The sequence below is a fragment of the Olea europaea genome, unplaced genomic scaffold (genome assembly GCF_002742605.1).
Source record: "Olea europaea var. sylvestris unplaced genomic scaffold, O_europaea_v1 scaffold1575, whole genome shotgun sequence".
Taxonomy (NCBI): Eukaryota; Viridiplantae; Streptophyta; class Magnoliopsida; order Lamiales; family Oleaceae; genus Olea; species Olea europaea.
This window is the reverse complement of record NW_019233363.1, coordinates 87,821-110,988: the sequence shown is the minus strand read 5'-3', so window position 1 is coordinate 110,988 and position 23,168 is coordinate 87,821. Positions and strand designations below refer to the sequence as shown.

General features: G+C 32.0%; 2 protein-coding genes across 3 annotated transcripts; both read right to left on the bottom strand.

Annotated features, from left to right (window-relative positions):
- Window positions 1-8,763: 8,763 nt before the first annotated feature.
- LOC111376895 (ribosome production factor 1) lies at window positions 8,764-14,130 on the bottom strand. The gene is made up of 11 exons (XM_022999901.1): window positions 14,050-14,130; window positions 13,375-13,480; window positions 12,899-13,275; window positions 12,727-12,810; window positions 12,556-12,625; window positions 11,268-11,350; window positions 10,848-10,927; window positions 10,509-10,607; window positions 10,308-10,413; window positions 9,225-9,314; window positions 8,764-9,110 (listed from the first exon to the last, which is right to left on the bottom strand). Exons 1-11 carry the CDS (start codon window positions 14,128-14,130, stop codon window positions 9,072-9,074), a joined length of 1,215 nt encoding a protein of 404 aa, XP_022855669.1. The 3' UTR covers window positions 8,764-9,071.
- Window positions 14,131-15,730: 1,600 nt separating this feature from the next.
- Window positions 15,731-22,513, bottom strand: LOC111376904 (cyclic nucleotide-gated ion channel 18-like). 2 transcript variants are annotated; one of them, XM_022999917.1, is made up of 6 exons: window positions 21,934-22,513; window positions 20,798-21,016; window positions 20,318-20,625; window positions 18,160-18,271; window positions 17,103-17,339; window positions 15,731-16,705 (listed from the first exon to the last, which is right to left on the bottom strand). In XM_022999917.1, the coding sequence occupies exons 1-6, from the start codon at window positions 22,390-22,392 to the stop codon at window positions 15,983-15,985; spliced, it is 2,058 nt and encodes a 685-aa protein (XP_022855685.1). In that variant the 5' UTR covers window positions 22,393-22,513; the 3' UTR covers window positions 15,731-15,982. The 2 variants fall into 2 exon arrangements, with proteins under 2 accessions (XP_022855685.1, XP_022855686.1); XM_022999918.1 differs by lacking the exon at window positions 20,798-21,016.
- Window positions 22,514-23,168: the final 655 nt, after the last annotated feature.

Sequence of the window (23,168 nt, the reverse complement as noted above, 5' to 3'; positions counted from 1 at the left end):
TGTGTGAGTGTGTGTGTTTATGCCCTTATGTATCAACAGCTCTGTTTTATGAGGCAGACAAAATTGTTGGTTGTTATATATGCTTATTTTACAATGTGTAGGTACCATCCGGACAAGAATGCAAATGATCCTAAAGGTGCAGATATATTCAAGGAGGTCACATTCTCTTATAATATTTTGTTTAATCCAGATAAAAGGCTTCAATATGACAAAGCTGGATTTGAGGTGAATACTTCTGTGCTCAACCTTGTGTTTCAAAGTACCTTTTACTTCAGTTAATTGAACCAATTTTAAATTATTTAGTTCAAAAATTGAAAATAGTTGCTTTGGACGGGCTGTTGAATCAGAAGAAGAAAAACTACAATATTTTTGGATTTTTTTTATTTTTTCACATGTATTATTTCGAATACAAAACTTTTCTAAAATCTAGAAAATTAAAGAACAATGTATAAACGCCAAAAAAAATCAGGGTGTAGATTTAAATTTCATTTATATTACATGAACTTTTCCAACAAACTTATGATTAATAAAAAAAAAAATGGGGAAACTGGATGCTTGCACTACAAAAGAAGAGAAACGAAAAAAAAATCGAGAAATCTACACTAAAGGAAGAAATTGAAGGCATGATAATTATACTTACCTTCAGAGAAGAAACGGTGATGTAGTTGTCGATTGGATTTGGGAGGGATTTTCTTTTGCCTCTTTTCTACCATATGGAGTGAGAAAGCTAGGGTTGCTATTGATGGCATCACGTTTTGGAAGATATTTTGTATATATAGGGAGTCTTTGATCGACATTTTATGTAAAAATATATTTTAGAATAGTAAATTGATGTGAAATGTGTGATTGAGAAATAAAGAAATGTTTTTAATTTACGTGTAATATTATTTTAATAAAAAATGTGTGGTTGAAAAGAAGAAAGAGAAAAATGCATTTTGAAAAAAATGACTACCAAATGAATCCATAATATATAATATGGAAGATATAAGAAAAGACCATTGGACCTGCCATTTAGAATTAATGTAATGGATATTTAAGGGTAAAATAGGAAACAAACAAATGCCTCCTAAATGAATAGTGGAATAGTGTAGACAAGTTTCTTTCTTTTAAGGAAAGTAGGACATATATATATATATATATATATATATAGTCTTAGTATAAGTAGGTGCACAAATTGTAAATTTTTATAATTGCATAAAATCTTTGCTAATTATTATGCTACCGTTATCTTTTAATAAGAAACTTATTCCTAAAATTAAATCTGTATTTAAAAATAATTCTCTTACCCATACTGAGTCTTTAGGTAAACTATATTCTATGCTTTTTCCACAATTAGTCTCAAAACTAATTCTTGCTAGTTTTAAGATATCTTGGTAACTATAAAAATTTCCATCCATTTGTTGAGCTTCTATAGGTTCTTTTGACTTTATTATATATTTTTCTGGTATGATTCTTTTATTAATTACACAATGACTACATCCTGAATCTATTAAACCTAAACAAATTATTTCAAAATTTTCTATTCTAACATAACATTTTACTTTAATACTTTTTAATTTTTCTGAATTACAAAAAACTTGAACTAATTCTGGTTCAGGAGTAATTTCTGGGTTTTTTCCTTTTTTATTTAATTCCAAGAATTCTAATTTTTGTAAAGTATATCTTTGCATATCTTCTAAGTTTTCTATTCTTTTTCTTAATATTTTTATTTCTGATAATTCTATTTGAACTGAATCAATCTGATTATCCTCTTCAAATTCTACTAAGTCTTTTTGTATTAAGCATTTTTTACATGCTTCTAAAAAATAATTTTTACATTTAACTCTTAATTTTTTACTAGGATACCATTTACATAAAAAACATGGTATACTATCTGAACCTATTTCTTTTACCCATTTATGTTTACATTCTAATTCTATATCCATAAATTCTAATTCTTCATCTGAATCTGATAAATTTTTAATATTTGAAAATTCTTGTATAAAATTTTCATAATCTGATTGTTCTTCTAAATTACAATTATTATTATAATCTTCTATTGATATAATACAATACACTAACTCTTTATCTGAAATATATTCATCTATTTCTAACAAGTCTCCATTAGTACATTCTACTAAAGTACTTCTTTTATCATTATTATTTATCTTTTTAGACATGTCTTAGCTAAATGATCTGTTTCTCCACAAACATAACAATTTAGTTTATTAGGATAATTTCTTTCTGGTTTAAATTTTCTAATATGTCTATTTTCATCTAAATAAAGCTTTCTTCTATTAGATTTTCTAAGATAATATCTTTTCTTAAAAGGTTGACTAATTTTCCTTTTATCATATTTTCTTTTAATCTTTTCTCTAAACTTATTACCATAAGTCTGAGGTATGAAAATATTTTTACAGAATTTATAATCTGTCTTTTTTAGTTGATTCTGGATTTGTAATTCAACACATTTTTCTTCTAAACATTGCATTATGAATTGTGTTCTTATTCCTATACTCCATAAATGATCTGGTTTTTCTATAACATTCTTATTTTCATTTCATCTTTTTGTTATTTCTAATCCTAAGGGAGCTGGTAATTTATGAAATAATTTTTTACCTAATTCTTGATTAAAAGTATTACCTGATATAGAAACAAGATAATGATATTCATTTAAAAATTGTTTAACTTCTTTTCCTTTAGTCCATCTATTTAGACTAAGTTGTTCAAGATTTCTGATAGCTTTATGTTGAATTAATAAATGTCATGTATTTGGATCTGCTCCTGTTAATAATTCATGTATCTTACTAACAAAATTATAAGGATTATTTTCTAATGTTACTAATGCTTCAAATTCTGTTTGTTTATCTTTCTTAAAAGCTTCCCATGTAACTTTAGCACTTTCTCCTAAAAATATCTCTAAATATCTATACATTTCTAATGATTCCATATTATCTGCTAATCTAATATAATGACCTAATATTGTATTCTTCCATACTTCTATTATATTATTCCAAGTTTGAGGATCATGTGCTGTAATATTTAATATTTGTGGTTTATGTGGTGTCGAAATTCTATTTTAGGTTCTAAAGGTCTAACCTTTCCTCTAGCTATATAATTTCTTTCTTTATCATTATAATCTGTATAAGCTCTTCTAGGAGGATGACCACCTAAATATTGATATTGTTCTCGTTCTGTTTTAATTAGCATAATTTCATCTGTTAATTTTTTGTAATTACTATCCTCTGAAATTTCTGTTTTATTATCAATTTCCTCTATATTAATTCCTACTCTTATATTTATCAATTATCATAATATAAATATTCTTTTTCTCCTATTTGTTTAATTAAAAACAAATGATCTTCTAATTTTAAAAGTTCTGTAGGAGATAATTTCATTTCTAATTCTTTAGAATAAATTATTCTGTCTTCTATTTCTATTTCTACTGCATTAAGAAATTCTTCTGTTTTTTGTTGTTCTTCATCATTATTATTATATTCTGTTTCAGAATCATTATTTCTATTTATATGACTATAATTTTCAAACTTTAGACTAATTCTTCCATGTAAATCTTTATATGTGATAGCTTCTTGAGGAGCTAAAATTGGTTCTTGAGTTTCCAAAAATTTTTCTAAATCCCATTCTAATCCTGCTAAAAGTTCTGAATCATAGGTTTTAGGCTTAATCATTTTTATTCCTTTACTACTCATTAAATTTATTACTTTATCTATGTATAATTTGTATTTTGTTTGAGAATTATTACTATATCTTCCTAAAAATCCTATACTTATTAATAAATTTTCTCCTGAAATAACATCTTCATATCCATGTGTTTGAATTCCTATTTTAATTTTTTCTGAAAAATCTTTTATAGTTAATAAAAAATCTGGATTACAATATATAATTCCATTATTATCATTCATATCTACCTCTGTACTAGCTATCATACTTTTTTCTATATTTAGAATTCTTTCATCATAAATAGTTAATAAAACTTTATTTCCTAAATTTTTTCTCATTAATCCTTTAATTTCTATTACTATTAATCCTAGATGCATAAATCTAAAATTCTTTTTTCTTAATTCTTTTTTAGATTCTTCTGATATTAATGATAATTGTCTTACTTGACCATCTAAACATTGAATTGATACTTCTCTAGTATGTCTAAAAAATTGGGTTCTTGATTCAAAAATTCCCCTATTATATAAATTTTCTGGATTAAGTAATTGTAGACCATGAGTTTGAAATCTATTATAATCTTGTTCAGGATCTATAAGTTCTTCTATATTCTGATTATACTGAGGCTGTCTATGTAAAATCCTTTCTATTATATTTGTACTTATATTAGAAGTACTATGTCTACCTCTATCATAGGGTTCTGAAGATGATCCTACTTCTCTAATAGTTCTTGATTTGCCAGGAAAATTATTCATATTTTATAAAATGTTGTAGATAATTTTCTAGTTCCAGCACAGGAACAAAAGCTCTGATACCAAAGAGAGAGGGGGGGTCCTGAAAGAGGTTAGTATTTCAAGGATTATAAGAAGGTTATAAGGCGGTTATAAATCAAATTATAAAAGTCCTACTCAGTACTCTTCTTAATTGAAATATCTTTTGATAAGATAATATTCATTTTTTTTTTTTTTACTTTTCTTTGAAATTAAAAAAGTATGCCATCTGAGACATATAAACTTGGGCTTAACTCCATTCTTGCAAGGACACCACTGGCACTCCCTTAACAAAAATTCTTAAAACAGTGATCCTTTTCTCCTTTCTATGCGTTTCATTAGCCTTTCCACTAGGCCTTTACGCTTTGAAGGATCACTCAAGGCTTATTTTAAAAACAGTTTAAACTTTAACTTGGAGTTAAGACATGCTCTTATCATATACTCAGCATGAAACATAAAACTTTACAAAAGATTTACAGAAACAAAAATCTCATAAATAACATTTGTTCTTTAAAGATCTGGGACTAATATTGATTATTAATACCATATCTTAGAACAATAAAACATACCTACCGGAATGATCCATCAGTAGTTTAAAAACATAAATATTTTTTGTAGGATATTATCATATCTAAGAATAAAAACAATTAAGAATTTTCCTTTCGGGAAAGAGAGAAAATTAGAACATGTTTCAAAGAAACAAAGAACTTTTTTTTTATTTTTCTATATTCTGTGTGTTTACAAGTGAAAGAAGACTGCTTATATAGGAAAGAAAAAGGAAGAAAACGCGTTTTTCAAAAGCAAAGAATCTTTGCTTTTTCAAAAATGTCAAAAAGAAAACAGTAAAAAGTTTAATTATCAAATCTTTCTTTATAAAACAGTAAGATTCGTTACAAATTTTTCAAAAAGAAAACAGTAAAAAGTCTGTATCTCTTACAATAATTTCTGATCTTTTTGAAAGTTTGCGAAGTGTCTCGTTTCCAGCTAAGTCTTTCTTTGTAGATCTTTCTTGAATCCTTATCTTGTCTCATAATTGTGTCGGACAATGCTGTCTAAAGATGCTCCTCCATCAGTAGAGCATTCTGAATTATTGTCCTCTTATGTATTATCCTCATAATCTTCTTCAAGATCAATTTTCTTTTTGCCTTTGTTTTTCTTCTTTATCTGCAACTTCTTTTTCTTTGAGGTCTTTTGTTTAACTTGTTGCTGTAATTCTTCTATTTTATCAAACATTTCTTTCAATCTTTTTATATCTGATTGAGTGATTTGCTCTAGATCTTGTGATGATTGAAATGATTCTGATATAAGATTAACTGGGCTTTTCTTTTTTAAATCTGTTGGACTAATTAATCTAGTAGCAGAATTTACTGTCTGCTGAGTCTGTTCTTCAGTAATTTTATTTTCTGTAACAGGATTTTCAGCTTGTTGAGTCTGATTAAATTGAAAAGTAGGAGAATCAACAGCCTCCTGAGTCTGTTGGGCTTTTGGTAAGTCCAGAACCATAAACGGATTTGTTAAGTCTTTACCAGCTACCGTTTGAGTTGGACTAGCTATAGACTTCTTGGGCTCTATAGTACCTGAAATTGTCTGAAAATCTGAATTTAAAATTTTTATTTTAATAATTTCTTGTTCTAGATCAGAAATCTTCTTTTGTAAAGCTAATTTTTCTTGTTGTAAAATCTGATTTGATTCATTTAAAATTTTAAAATTTCTAGTCATGCATTCACAATGTTAACAAAAATTTGAAGAAAAATCTAATGGCTGATCTGAAACATTTTTTAATGAAGGGGCTATAAATAATTAATTCCTAAATGCTTTCTGCATTCGTCTAATGCTTCTGAAACTGAATAAAAACCTTTATATAAAGGGTTTGGAAAATTTTTTATAAAATCTGATACTTCTATCCAAGTATGATAAACTCCTGGAAGTCTGCCTTGAAAAATAACATAACATTTAAATTTCTTATGATCTTGACTAAAATGTTCTGAAAGAGCATTTAAATATGCTAAAAAGTATTTTTGATCTTTAGGATTCTTATTATAAGAAATCCATAGATTATCTAAAATATATTTTTCTGATTTTGTAACTGAAATATGAGATAATGTCTTAAAGCTAATATTACTGTTTGGAAAACAAAGTAATTCTACATTACCAAATCTTAACTTGTCATGAATCTGTGCTAAATTAGTCTGAGATAATGATGAACTTGAACTGCCAATTGTTGGCAATCCTGGCCTAGAACCTCTTGGTCTTTGCATCTGCAAATTCTAAAAGAAATAATCAATCATATTCTTTATTTTTAATTATTCTACTTAAAATATCTGCTATCTGATTATCACTACCTTTAATTTGTTCAAAATTAATTACTAATCCAGTATTAGTAATTCTATCTATAAAATTTAACCATCTTCTTCGATTACTTCTTTTATTTTCTAATTTCATTTTATTAACAAAACTTACTATTTCTTCACAATCTGTTCTTAAAGTAATTTCTTTTTTAGAAATAATAAATAATTCAAAAGAATCTAATGCATAATTAACTGCAAGTAATTCTAAGTTTATGCTACTTATATTACCTTTTTCTTTATAGTTTTCACTATCCTTATCTGCATATTTATTGGGTTTTGCAATTAAAATTGCTCCACATCCTGTTATACTTTCATCTAATGTTCTCGCCTATTTTTACTAAATACTAAAATATCATCTATATAAACTATAATAAATTTATTATGCTTACTAAAAATACTATCCATTTTTCTTTGAAAAATACTAGGGGCATTTTTTAATCCAAATGGCATAACTAACCATTCAAAATGTCCTTCTGGGCTAGTGAAGGCTGTCCATTCTATTGAATTTGGGTGCATTTTTACTTGCCAAAAACCAGATTTTAAATCAAACTTACTAAAAATATTACAATCTTGAATCTTATTTATTAAAACTGTCTTATTTGGAATATTATAGGTATCATCTATTGTATTATCATTTAATCTTTTATAATTAATTACCATTCTACTTTTTCCTCTAATAATTTCTGAATGTTTTCTAACTATAAAAGCTGCTGATCTATATGGACTTTCTGATTTTTTTAATTACTCCTAATTTTAATAAATCTTTTATATGCATCTTAAAGTCTTCTGATCTTGGTTTGTAGCTTCAATATTTTTTGTCTTAATTATATATTCTGGATTTTTTATTTTTATTTCACAAAAAACTTTATCTTTTTCCCAATATTTTAATACATTTTCTCCTAAAATTTCTAATTTTTCTAGTTTACTAATCATGTTTTCTATATCTTGTTCTGTTACTAACAAATTATATATTTTTTCAATTTCTATTTTGAAAATCTAAATCACAATTTAGATCTATTTTACATTACGATTGAAGATGCTTTAACAAGCAAATAAATTCTTTAAATAAACCAAGGCATACCTCCTGAGAATGATTATCCATGCTCTACCTCTACCTCGAATATACAAATGGCAATGTCCTTTTTTACCAACTATTCTTATAACTATCATCTTTAATTTGTGCATGCAACCTCTGACAATGAAGAGTTGAGATTCACTCCACCTAATTACAAATTAACACATCATGAAAAAATATTAAAGTTTCATCGATTTTAATTTTCCAACCTTAACATCAAGTTTAATTTTCCATGTGTTAGCTTGTAATTGGGTAGATGGTAAATTAGACAACATAAATGAACATCAAATCTCAACTCGATGAGGACACACAATTCTTGATGCCAAACCAGTCCATAACATATTAACATCGATCATTGCAGATATTTCCTCAAGTGACAATACGCTCGACATTCAAGCAGCAATAGCTAAAGGACCTGATACTACCACTTGGATCTGGAACCTACATGCTGATGCTCACAATTTCGATAGCCATACCAGTGATTTGGAGGAGATCTCTAGAAAATTCTTTTGGGAAAGTCTTCTGCTTCTTGGCCTGGCACAGATCTTCTCGAATAAACTACTGTTTGCCCCTTGTTCTCGAGCCCTGGAGATACCAGAGCGGAGGGAAGGCCCCAGCTTTTAAATCCAATTTGTATTTTTATTTTATATATAAAGAGGAAGCCCGCTTCAAAGCTTGGAGTGAGAGAAGTTTTTTCCTTATGTCCCAAGTTAAGTCGCACACCTTTGATTTAATAACCCTCGAGTAGAGGCAACAACCATTGAGGGAATTTTACGTTTAGATCTATACACAGTAGGAAGGGCAATAGAGCCAATTTTCACTTATTTCAAATGTTTGTTTTGACAAACTTTTGACGAGATTATTATGAAAAAGAGTAGTGAATCTTAAGAAATATCTGAATAATGGTGAATCATGAACAATAATTGTGTGAATAATAGTGAAATTATGATAAAATAATATCAAATGCAGAGAACTAAGGGGTTCTTGGCCATTGCACAAAAATCTACTCACTTTACAGCATTATAGAGCAACATCAGATCCCTCCCTTCTTCCCGCAAAACAGATAAATACAAAAGTAGAGCTCAACTTTAAAGAAGGGGAGAAATTGAGGAAGACAGAAATCCGCAAAAACGGTGAAATCATGTGGAAATTAGCTTCTTTTCCTCCAAATGGCTTCAACCACAAGGTAAAAAAAACTCGACAGCTCAGTTTCAGGGCATGTCATAAGAAAAATCTCCTGCGACTAGTATCCATTTCAGGCTGGCACAGGGGGAAAAAAAAAAAAAAAAGGAAAAACAAGCCATTAGTAATTAAGTGGGACGAAAAAAGAGATTGTGCATGCGATTAAATAAGCAAGTAAAATTAGAAAATAACCTTATGAACCCACTCGTATTCCCCACCCTTTGTATCAAATGTTCCATGCTGCAGACTGATTAATTTCATTGTGAAACGAGGACCGCACTCCTGCAATTTTGAAATCAAATTTACGTTGGAACATATTTAATTAAAAGGTTTGCTTGGTATCACTTAAATCAGAGGTATAAGCTAATCAAAACAGGTTTTTATTAGTAATTGCATTCCGTTCTTACAATCTCTTCATCAGAACTTAAAAAAGGGTATCCAACTATCATGAGCAACATAATGTCTTATTTAAGGAAAATGACAAAGAATAATATACATATTCGAGATGATAAAAGTGAGATATCACATGTTCAAACTACATTTTTAGTGCGTCTGGTTGTGTGGATTAGAAAGTAGTAGAAAACATTGAAAAAAAAAAATAGAAATGATCTCATCTATTGTACCATCAAATACTCCGTATGAAGCATGCACATTCAATACATACACAATAAAAGGGAATACCAAAAGTCCATCTTTCTGTTTTATTTTCCCCCTTCCTTATCAAAAGTCAGGTTACATGACTTTTGGATTGTGGTCATGAAACAAGGACTGCATAATAACCACCACCCCTTTCTCCTCTTTCCAACCAGTCTCTGTTTCTTTCTCTCACTAGTCAGCAGAGATCTTGAAAATAGACTCTCAGTATCATCTAAGAGATAACTTCGAATTATCATTGCAAAGTAAAATGCAAGCATTATTTGGTACCTTTCCAGGGGTATTCTGCTGAAGGGTGCAAATTTCTTACTCCAGGGGTATTCTGCTGAAGGGTGCAAATTTCTTACTTTGCATTTTTTTTTTTTTTTTTTTTTAAATATATTTGGGGGAGCGCTACTAGCATAAAATTGATATATTTTTTTTTTTTTTGGTTATTGCTCCAAATTTTCCTTTACTGATTCCTCTTAGATTCTCATTCTATTAGAATTCCAAATTTTTTCAGTTCTAGACCAATCACTTTTGAGTCAACTCCCCTCTCCAGAACTCTAGACTCTTGGTCTGGCATTTACAGATAAACATAAAATGCACTGGACATTCACAGAGAAAGAATTAAACACAAACCTGAAGCCGGGCAATTACTTTCTCCTTAGACTTAGCCTCCTTACCATCCTTGCTGTTTTTACCTTTTGATTCTGCCTGTTTGCTTTCTTTGGTTTCAAATATGTAGCTTCACATGAAATGATATGCAATAATCAGATATACAGGCCACAAATTCCGTCAAGAATATAACGCACAGGATTATAAAAGCTTGAGGATACATACCGGTGATGGCGGAAGAATATAAAATCTCGTTGATTGTGGAAGGTAACAACTCGCCGACCACGGAAATTAGGTACTTGCGGAAATAGAGATTGTATCATCCTAATTCAAATAACCAGGCATAATTTCGTGAATTGACAGTAAGAGAATTATAACCACATAGGATATAGACACAGATACGAAGAGCCGGGGAAGGGAGAGGGGGTAGAGAGAGACGATCTATAATTCGCCAAGAGAAAATAGCAATAAATAATGATATATGAGTAAAGTCGGAAATCACATACTACTCTAATGTAGACTGAACATCACTATATTGAGTATCACAGAAAACCTAGAAAGTACCTCCCAACACGATGTCCCAAACGTGTTGAAAAATTGGTCAAAACTAGCTCAGGCTCATGACTAGTTGGATTTCCATGATTCTGAAAGCAACATAAAACCACATTTAATAGGAAACTATCCAAGATTAAGAAATATAAAAAACTAATGGTACACCCATAATGATAGAACACTGAAGAATTTGCAAGGTAAAGATTTATCCTTCCTTCTTATGAAAGAATTGAGCCATCACTTGTGATCAGTGCCCTACTTATTTCATTTATACAAATATAGATTCAACGTCACGAGAAGAAACAGATTATTAAAGGATAGTAGTTGATAGAGAAAAATAATTCTACTCCACATTGGTTTCTCCATTTTCATGATGTCCCCTTTGAACATGAAGATAAACGGGTAAAGAAAAAGGTAAAAGAATGGCTAGACCTTGAGATCTTTGCGTAAAACAAGCCTTGATAATTTGAAATGTGCAGTCGGCCCATCAGGTAAGCCTATGATTAGGAGAGCATCTGCAAGTAGCTAAAAAGTAAGCTTTCCAAGATAACTCAGAAAATCAGATGGGGAGCAATGTATGATGAATTCTATAATATAATACACCTAAGATAGACACTTGGTCTATATCCTTTAAAGGCTGCAAATTCCATCCTAATTTTCATCATCGTGTTCAAAATTTAAACAGATAACAAAATTTGCTTACATGCTATTGTCTAGATTTACATTCTAGAGTTTACAGTAGATAGATTTGCAATAGATATTTTATTTATAAAGTACATTCATTCCATTAACACATTCATAAAGTACATTCATTCCATTAAACACATGCAAGAATTATGGTTTTTAGAGTTCAAAAAACCTATCTTCCTAAACTTCATATTTCTCTTGCTGCAAACCCTCTCATCCAACAAGTCAAAAACCTATATACTTTGACCTTTTATCTTTCTGGTCAATGACCACTTTGGGACACATCAATCTTTGTTAAAAAACTACAAAAGAGGCTTTAACATTCCGATAGCATCTCTTATATTTATCGCAGAACAAATTAAGTTTCAAAACTTGAAACTCGCAGTTTCTTCCCAAACCACAAGTGCATGACTATATGTGTACATAAGTGAGTGTGGGTAGAGGAAAGATAAGATGAAAAATACTCCAAGAGAATAATATCTTTAAAAATGTAGCAAGAATAGAAAACCTTCCTTAGAGATGTCAACAAATCACATGGGCACTTGTATACCCGAAGGGTGAAGGTATCAGTTATAGGTCTGTATCTTTATTTCCTTTATCAATCAGGTAAAATTAAATCAATTGGGTGGAAAGATCCAAGGTGAACTTTCACCGTGCTGCAATGATAAAATTGTTTGCTTTTCTATGTAATTATGTCATTTGGTTTTCTGCTGGACAAGAAAAATCCAGTGTAGCATGGAAGTTGAAACATTTAGTATGACTCCCAAACTGAGCTACCTTTACTATATTCAAGAGACTGCATCATTATGTGACCTAGTCAATATCAGTTCACCACCAGTTTGCTTTCTTTTAACAATATGAAACTCTTAATAGGTCATTCCAGATGTCACAAAGTAAGTGATGATTATGCATTTTACTTAACGTTAACATATAGCAAATGTATTGCAGTTTTAACTCAATAGGATCAATTCACTCATCAATAAAGACTGGAAGGCCCTAATAATTACTCCATAAGATTAGAGCAATAATTTACCCGGTTCCCTGCGGTTGGTGTGGACGACAATGAGTGAAGTGAAGTCCTTATTTTTTGCATATTCAACAATCTGCAGAAAATAAGAAAATATTCTCCATAATTAACTTCATACAGCTATCCTAATCAAATTTAATTGGACAATAAATGAAGAAATTGATAGAAACTCAATACCTTTTTGAGGTCATAGGTGCCTCTCTTGTAGTAATGAGCATTGGGGATGACCGATAAAAGATCTGTAATAAAAGCAGGTCCCCTCTGCAGTCAAGTGCAAGAGAACAACATATTTTAGCAACTCGTATAACAATACTGACAAGTAAAGAAACAATATATGAGTATAACATACAGTGGAATTGAAGCGGGACGTGGTAATCAAGATCTTAGGAGTAAAGTCTTGCTTCAAGATGGAACTAAATTCATCAGCATCATTGCCGGCAAATAGCTCTTCATCATCGGGCTTACAGATAGTATCATCAATCTCACGCGTGTTCTCTATGGTTCGAGGAATTTTTTTCAGAGGAAGCTCCTCGCCGAGCTCCAGAGCTCTTTTCTCATCAGCTTCACGAACCTTGGCATTTTTCCGTTTCTCCACCTTTTTCTGATGCTTGAGCTTCACAAGGATGGCTGATCGCCGCTCCTTGTTTTTTACTGTAGACGGAAGGAGCGTATCATTATGCTTCATCTTCTCCTGTCTACTGTCTTCAGTGGCGGAGCCAAGAATTACTGATAACGGGGGCAAAATAATTTAAAAATTTAATGTACTAATAAAATTTATATAAAATAAGAAAAAATTCATAATATAAGTTACTACTGAAGTTGTACTCACAGCATAAAATTCATCTGTAATAGAATCTAGATCTAAATTCATACTAAATTCTCGTTCAATGTTTAGTGTTAAACAATCAGCAAGAAAACCATCATCCAAGATCTCGAACAAAACCAAGTATAATTAATTATTCCAGGCGTCTGGCCCTCGAACAAATTCCATTATTTCTGCCTTTTGCTTCTTCATTCTTATTATCACCGAACATTGATCATATACAACAAACCAAGTATAATTAATTGAAAAGATATCGAAAGATTTTCATGTTCTAAGAATCTAATTAGTAAATTACTTACCCTAAAACCTAACCCAAGTGGGCAGCCAAGCGTGAGGCGGCGAATCGGTGAGAGTCCGTCACTCACGGGCCGGCAGGCGGAAATCGGCGGTTCTTCTGCCGGCGGCTACGGGCAGGCAGGGGCAAATTTCTAAGATTAGGGATTTTAATTTTTTATTTTTGGGAATTATTTGAATTGGTTTTGCAAAGGAACGGAATGGAGAAGGTTAGGGAATTAATGGACTGAATAAGAAAATGGGTAATGACTAATGGATATTATTGGGCCTAAAATTATAGAGATTAGTGGGCTACAGATTAAAGAAATTCTTTTAGAAGTGGGCTAGCACACTGAATTTATTTGTTGGTGGGCTAATGTGGCTCATTGAAATCTTTTAAATACGAACTCCTCAAACTCGTCATTGTCTTCAAATAGATCGATCTTTGGGTCCTCGGTCGCGGGCTTTGGTTGCTCGGTCGCCATTCCTAGCCCCCAACACAAAAATACCATATTCCAGTAAATATACAGGATTTATACAGAAATTAGCATGTAGAAGCAAAATTTCTAGTTAAACCCCCCAACCCTATCCCCTTCTATATTAGTTGCGCGTGTCTGTTTTGCAGGTAACGTGAATTTACAACAAAATTAAAATTTTGAAAGTGCGAAGGGAATTAACTTACAGAGATAGATGATAATCGAAAGAAGCAATCGGCTAATTGATTGGTTTTCACGAATTTGGGAATGAGTTTGAGGGTTGAGTTTTTTCTGCTATATTGGACGCCAAAATATCTACGACGTCGTAACTGTTATTAGATTGTGAAAATTAGTTCTCAACTCTTAAAGAAGAGCAAAATAGATCTCAACCTATTGTTGTAGTTTCATAATCAATCCTCTATGGAAACAAATAGTAATTTCATCCTAATACGTCCACTTTATGAAGTTAGGCCATGTTTGGTGGAGATAAAGATTAGTTTTATAATAGATTTTGATAAAAGTTGATAAAATGCGTAGTTGAAAATTTGTGAATTTCATGAAATATGTGATCAAAATTAATTACTGATTTTAACTTAAATTAAAATCTAAATTTTAATCCCTATCATAAATGGGCTAAAATTTATTATCAACTTAAATTAGTGTCTAGCCTAATCAAACCAAGCATTCGCAATTTTAGAATCTCACTAACGAATGACATATTCTTTCCGATCAAAATAGGCAGGTCAATTTCTTTTCAATCAAATATACATCAGCAGTAGTATACCATTGCATGCCATAATTTTTACTTGGTTATCGTTGCTGACTTACCATCATTAAATACCGCACTTTAATGTAGAAAGACAAAACATGTTTGAAGGGAGAACTTGTTACAAAAGAAGAGTAATGGAACTCATTTTTCTTTCAAGCCAAGCAGCACAAAAAGGATATTAAGCCTCCCGTTTGATTTCCATTTTTTGGCCACAAAAATAAAAAATATGATCGTTATCCATCACATCAACTCAACATATTAGACTTTCTATCTCCTGTGTGGATCCCATAACGGTTATATTTTTCATTCTCGTTCTTACATAAATAAGTATCAAACGCGAACTAAACCTTGCTATTATTTTTTTTTTTATGAACTTCAAAAAAGACTAAAAAGAACATAGAAAGTGAATGGTCCTGGCCTAGACATGGACGCTCCAAACGCATAATTCGACCTGTTTTACACCTCTATCCCCACACACACATTCTCTTTTGTCAACGGCAACCACTGAATCATTGATCCCATACTCTTTTCATTTAGATGATTAATTCAAACATAAATAAAATTCCGAGATGACAGAATCACAATCTCTCAAAGTTGAAGATTTAATCCACATATACCATAACCACAAAACTATAGATTAACGATAACAAATCATAAGAAATTACCCAATCAACTCTGAAATAAATAACATCGTCAAGGTTTTACATACGTCAACTCATCTTCCCTATACAACATGATATTGCAATTTAAACCTTACGATAGCAGTTTGCCATGTTCAGACATCCAGAGCATTGTGTCCCGCAACAGAAACAAGATCTTAAATTGGAATATGCAATGTCATTGTATGATCCAGAAAATTAATAATCTTGAAAATAGAACTCAAAACTTGCAATGTTCTCTCTTCACAGGTTATCTAAAACATGAATTAAAAGCATTACTTTGTTTCCATATGTTCAGGGAAACCTCAACTACAAAGAACCAAGCAAGGACTCTAAAGGAGTATCAAAATCAGTTACAAAATGCTTATATATGTTATATCATGACTACTCATGCCATTTAAGAATCAATTGATTCTCCAGTGGCTTTATGATCTCAAGAAAAATCAGGCTCGTCCGGTTTAAAAATCTGGGGCAGTCGTAAGCTAGAATCATTAGGCTCGACAAATGTGACCTTTTGAGCAGCCCCTCTTCTGGTATTTGCAGCAAATTTTGATGCCAGTATGGTAGCTCCAAGTTGCTGTGCATTTTCAGAAGCCTTACTTTCTTGTTTATCAGCATACTCATCCTCATCCTCTGGCCATTGCATGTAATACAAGCTCTCCTGTCTTGCTAATTCATCTGCAAGCTTTCTCCTTTTCCACCGTCTCCAAGCGGCTTGCATATAGCAAGCACCCCACGTCCTCCACTGGTGAGAATAGTAGCGAAAAGCGTGTTGTAGTTTCTTGCTATGTAGACGTTTAAATTGATTTGCAACAAATTTGAGGTCCTCAGAGCGAAGTGCAAAGGCCTCGACTTCAGTAATTGATTTAACTGTCCGAGTAGAAGCTGGAAGATTGACGTTCGAAGCAGGCATTAAGGCCCATGTTAGCAATTCTTCACCACAAAAATCCCCTGGTTTAAGAGTAATGGAATTGAAGAATCCAGACCGTCCACCATTAGTTGTTGAGCTTTCGAGTTGGCCTCTAATTATGAAAAGCATCTCGTTTACTGGATCTCCTTCACGGACAATGTATGTATCTTTGGTGTTCAAAGATGAAACAAGGCGTTCACATATTGCATCCAGGAGTTGGTCATCCATTTGTGAGAAGAAAGGAACCTGGAAACAAAATCAAAATGCATCTGCAATAAATTAAAGAAGAAATAAAGGTAGTGCAATATAATGACAGAAATTGAGATTTAATGATCATTTGATTCTATAGTATTAGGGTCCGGGAGCCTCTAGTTTCTAACTTAACATTATCACCAAATTTATATTTTGTTTTCAGTAACTTCTGCCATAAAGGAAGATAGTAAAATTTTACTTAAAATTACAAAATTAGAAAGTATAAGATATATTTTTACACAAACATAAAAAATTAGCATAATTGAAAGTTGAGAAATGAGAAGTACGAACAGATGCACGTTGTTTCAGACTACTACTCTTTCTCAGTGCATAACGGTGTATTCCTAAATTACTTGGCCCCAAATAGGAGACAATAAGAAAATGAACTCACCCGACGAACTAGGGATAGACAAAGATGACTCTGAATTTGGCGTCGCAGATCTAGTGGTAAAGATTGCAAAATATCTTCTTCCTCTACTCCTTTTGTAGCGAGCCATTTATATTGAACAAATCGACGAATACGATCCTGCAGATCTGGAGGTAGTTGGCGGTGCCTCATCCATTCCTCAGTATCTCGTCGTCTAATCCTCCATTCTTCTAGTCGTGCTGACATAGATTGCAGATAGGTCTTCACATATGAAACAATATATAAAAGTCAGAGATTTATCCATTGTCAATCACACAGTATCACAGAAACTTGTTCTTTTTCGTGTTTTGTAGAAATCAATACAGTCAAATACATCTTCATTTGAGCAAGATTTGTACCTATATAATAGCAAATAAGGATATGAATTCAATCAATTCCTATTTAACTAATCCATAAAATTCAAGAGAGCACTAAAAGCTGGGGAATTTACATTAATAAAGAACTTGTATCATAATGAAGAGCTTGATTCCAGCTCAACTGTAGTCCATTATTGTAGGAATTTCTTGATGATAGAAATATGTAGATGGTAAAATGCAAGACCATTTTACATTTTAATGAAAAACTAAATAGCAGGAGAGAATACCATCCAGAGCACAATGCACAAGGAAAAATCGTTCTTAATCAGTAAAGAAGTGTTGCTTAGCTTCAAATTCTAAGTTACTATAATTATTTCCTTAAATCAATTAACTATGCATAGCTTCTAATTCTCAGTTGCTACAATCGTTTCTTCAAATCAATAATAAACTGACTTTCGCCATCTTTTTCTAATATGTTTTATTTTCCATCGCTGGACATAATGAGATGAGTTTTGCTTCTTATTTACAAGGCTGTAAATTGTATAAGCTATCGAAGAAGTTTACTTTGCCAGACTTTTGTGTCCAATAATGGCATATAACTTGCAAAAAAATAACTGAATGGACATTAGAGAAGCTCAGAAAACTGATATATGTGTTTGTTTTAGTATAATACAAGGACAATATGACAATAGCATGACTGTGAATTCAGGAGCGCAAGACAATACCTGCATGTTTCCTATCAGGAGCGAAAAGAAAACTAAACCCATCAGACAAATTAGACTGCTGAAGATTGTTTCAATTACATAAGTTGTTGTATTCAAACCTTGTCCATATGAGCTGCAAACAGAGAGATTTAGTTTATGAAATAAGTAGCTTGTTTAACTTATAAGAAAAACTAACCCATACAAACATGTTTGGAAGCAAAAATTACTTATTATTATGTTTAAGCAAATTTTAATCTTAGCCAAAAATGCTCTAAGAAGTCTACAATTACTATTTCTTTTGAAAAAAACACCTAACTATCTTTTTGCAAAGACATACATACATATATATTGTCATATTTACATCATTACATATATCTCTATTAGAATAACTACATATGTATAATGTTTAATTGCATTGAGGATTTGTAGGATGAGCTGGTCGGGTTCACTGGGTTTTCCAAAATAGACACTCGTAACGGATACCATCATATTAGGATCAAACCTGGAGGTGATTGGAAACTTCCTTTACTCATGATGGCTTATATGAGCAGTTAGTTATTCCTTTCAGATATCTAATGCTCCTAGTACTTTTTAGGAGCATTATGATTGATGTCTTGTGCCATTTTATTGGGAAATTCTTTGTCGTGTATTTCGATGACATTCTAATTTAATATCGGTCTCAGGGAGCAAATATAGACCATCTTAGGCAAGTCTTTCATAATCTCTGCTGAAAATATATGTGCCAACGTCAGGGAATGTTCTTGCATGCATCCACAGGTCCTTTTCTTAGGGTTCATAGAATCTACTGAATGCAATTCTGCTGACACTTAGAAAGTTAAGGCACCTCGAGAATGGCCTGAAACAAAAACATCAAAAGAAGCTTGTAATTTCCATAATTACCCTCTTTCATCCGAGGTTTATTAAGGACTTTAGTACAATTATAAGCCCCATCACTTAGTGCATGAAAACGGGTGAATGAGTTCCTTTGGACCCCATCATTCCAAAAGTACAACCTTAACAAAAATGCAAAATTGACAAAGGCCCCAGCTTTAAGACACCCTAACCTTCCTAGAGATTTTGAGGTAGCATGTGATCTATCAGGTGAAGAATAGTGTGTTTTGGGTCAAGATCGTCATCTTGTGGCCTTATTTACTAGACATTTTAAGTAAGACAATGGTTTTTCAAATTTCCTCTTCCACATTCTTTTCTCCCTGCAAAGCCAATGGTTTGACAAAAGTAATTTGAAGAAATCTTCCCCCCACCCTACCACAAACTATAGCAAGTCGAGACTCATGATACACCAAATTCAACATCTGAAACTAAATGATCTGGGTTCTAGATAATATGTTGCTATATTTTCCTTTTCGACCTCCCCAGAAACATGAGTAGCAGATATGCGTTTGAATGAAAATTGAACTCAAAGTTTTGAATGAGATGTAAATTATGTAAACCAAACAATATATATAGATCTGTTTAATCATAACAAGTATAAAAAAAAAAAATTGTAAGAAATAGAAATAAAAAAAAAAAAAAGTGCAAACCTTATTATCTGGAATTTCCCCGAAAAGAAGCCTATTTTTTAGGTCTAACTTATAGGCAGGAGTAGATTAGGTTGGACATATGTTATTTCAAGACTACATCCATTAAATCATGTCACTATATTAACACATCATGAGGATAAAAAGGTCAAAATCCCTCTAAGAATACTCATCCCATTAAGTCACTAATAACCAGTTTTTCCAGTATATTGTGGGCATATGCCGACAGGAGGTAACTTTCATCTATCTCCTATTTATTTTATCTCTTTGATGGGAGAAAGATAACTCAAATAAATATAAAGAGAAGTAGGTTTAGTTTAATTCTTGAATAGACTAGACAACTCAATTTCTAATTCCCATTTACATAGAAAGACCTTTGAATCTGAATGCTGTTGTTGGAGATACAATTTACGGCTTCCACACTTTATTGTTTATATTCTAAAAGCTGCTAACAGAATATAATATAAGTTATTGAGGAAAATATATTATACAGTTAAGTACAATCTATATAGGCAAAGAATTTTGTATTGCATAGGCAAGGATGAGAAAAGTTGGTTGAGATCATATCATTATTCCACAGCAAGTACATTGGACAAGCTATTGATTGGAGCTAAGCTACTATGAGATCTCAAGAAATTTACCTGAGATTCTTTAAACCCCACCAGAGACAGTAGAAATATTTATCTACAAAATCTGCTGAAGTAACTTGATCCTTGAATGCATCAGCAAACATTCCAAAATCAAAATCAGTGGATTTGATTCGAGCATTACAATTTCTGTAGACTTTTGTAGAGTTCAACCAAGCAACAGTCCTTGCATCGGGGAAATGTAGACAATCAAAATATTGAATACTACAAGGAGTACGGCCATGTTGCTCCTTCCTACATTGCTGCTTCCAGCATGAAAAATGCCTCTCCACAGACATCAAATACCATGCAGCTCCTAAAACCTACACCAACGATTTGAAAAGAATGATTACTATATTGAATTTACTAAATCCATATTCTATCCAACAGTTTTGTCATTTTCTTAACAAAAACAGTAGGAGGTTATATAATTGCATGAAAAAATATGGAGGAAAAAAGAGAATTAATATGTTGACAAATTTAGTTGGTTCTTACATGACTTGCTAACATATACAGAAGGAGGTTATATGCTGCTCCTGACCAAGCAGTCTTTGCAACAACCCCGGTGTTTTTTACAATTCGACTGTTCAAAGGGAAAATAACAACAAGCCGGGGCACATACTGTAGGATGATAACCAAAGAAATGGCATGATTGGTGTGAGCAGCCGATCGTGTGTGTGTTCGTACTAATGGCATTGCCAAATAAACAACAAACTGCCAAATGAAACAGGAGAAAAAACACGCCAATAACCAGAAATTAGTGACCATCATCTTAAAAAATGAAAGAAAAGAACACCTGCATACATGAAATAAAGAAACAAGGAAAACTGATCAAAAAGTCATATTATGCATCACTGAACTTCTTATGGATATCAAGTAACTGACCAAAACGACTATAGGTAAACTTTCGCTCTGCAGGATGTTTGAAGTCAAAGTAAATAGACAACAAGGCCAATTACCTCTTTATGCATAAAGATGATGGTATCTTCTTCAAAATCATTGAAAAGGGGGACATTTAAATGAAATTCAAGTCAATACATCTTCCAATCACCATCTCGATTTCAGAGCATGCACTTGGAAGTCAAAGAGAATCAATTTTTCATGTTTTTTTTGGAAAACCACCACACAAGAGGTTTTGAAGAAGCACGGTAGTTTTCCACTTGAGTGCTTGATGAAATCAAGCTGTCGCTGCAATATTTTTGCTTTAAAGATGGAAACGTGTGAATAAATAATATCGTGCAAAATATCTCTAATTCATACATTCCTATGGCATCATATTTTCTGAAATTGGAAGTAAGTGGATGGTCCAGTGTAATGTATCCCCACTTTTGAGTAAACCACATATCGTGATTTTTAGTTCTTTGGTTCACCTCGTTTGTCTAGCCTATAGAAATTCATATTTAACAATGTGAATCTAATTTTTGAAAGAATTTGATAGGGCGCTTTTAATTGTTTTACAAACTCATGGATTTCCATTTCTTTTAATTTCTCTCTCAAATCGAAAATGAGCTTATCAAATTCTTTCAAAAATTAGAAAATTAACTTTTCTGAACGCAGAAATCCTGAACAGATAATCGAGTGCACAAAAATTCAGTTCGGGCTAAAAAGTGAACCAAAAACAGAAACCTTACTTGAGGGAGGGGAAGAGCAGCAGCCAGATCAATAACGAAATCAGTTTTCAAATATCGAATCACTATCTTCCTCGGATCCCTCACAAGCTCACCCTTTCCAAAAACCCGAGAACTTGTAGCCACGTACGAAGTACGGAATTTCATCAAAATCTGAAGCGCGGAGAACAGATCCACAATGGAGCGCACCAGAATAACAATAATGGCCAGCGCGAAGTCCGTATACATACAGCTTTCGGCCCTAATATTAGGCAGGTAGAAGAACAGTGGATCCACAAAAAGAGCGATTAATGAGGTGACTAAAAAGATTTGATTCCATTTGGTAACGATTTCGCCATTGGGGTCGAGAATCTGGCACCACCATGGTTGATTGTTACCGTAGATGAGGGAGGAGGGTTTGGGGAGGGGAAGGTGCTGGAGGAGCTTCGTGGATTCCCGGTGGAAATTGTTCATCATCGACATAGCTGTGGCCGATCATAGAGAGAGAATGGATGGGGAGAAACCCTCTGAGAGAGAGAGAGAGAGAGAGTAATAACGGAGAAGAAAGCGGGGAGCCATGAGAAGTTGAACCAGAACAACGCTGCTGGCGCCAAATCTAACTGTTTTTTGGAATTCCATTTTATTTATAATTATTTATTCAATATTTATAAAATAAACATTTTTATCAAATTATTATTCATATATTTCGTGGGAACCAGTACTATTTTTCTTATTATTCCTATTTATAAATATTTATAAATTTACCCAAAAGAGGCTTAGTTGCTTTGAACTTTACGAGATTTTACGTTAATACATGCAACTCATTTTTCACATTTAAACTTTTTCGATGAAATAGTTAATGTAGTATCACAATTTGGTTTGAAGTCTCTTCATCGCCTATCTATGAGAAATTATATACATCTTAGACAAGCATGAATCATTCTTTATGTGAAGGAACATGTTGAAGACAAGATTTAAATGAATACTTGATATTCTGTCCTAACATTTTAAACTTTTAAATAAGATAATTAACCTATTATTAGAGCTTGACAAAAGAATACGTCCAAGTCTCGACGCCACCTAAACATAAAAAACGTGTTGAAAACAAAATTTAATTCATGACTCGTCGTAACTTAATTTTATCTATGTTAAAATAAGAAAGAGAAGGAAGATATGTGGTTTACCTTTCACTTGTTTATGTTTACAATTAAGGAAAATGTACAAAGAATTGTTTAATTGTCTTTTTCTATTTGGTTAAA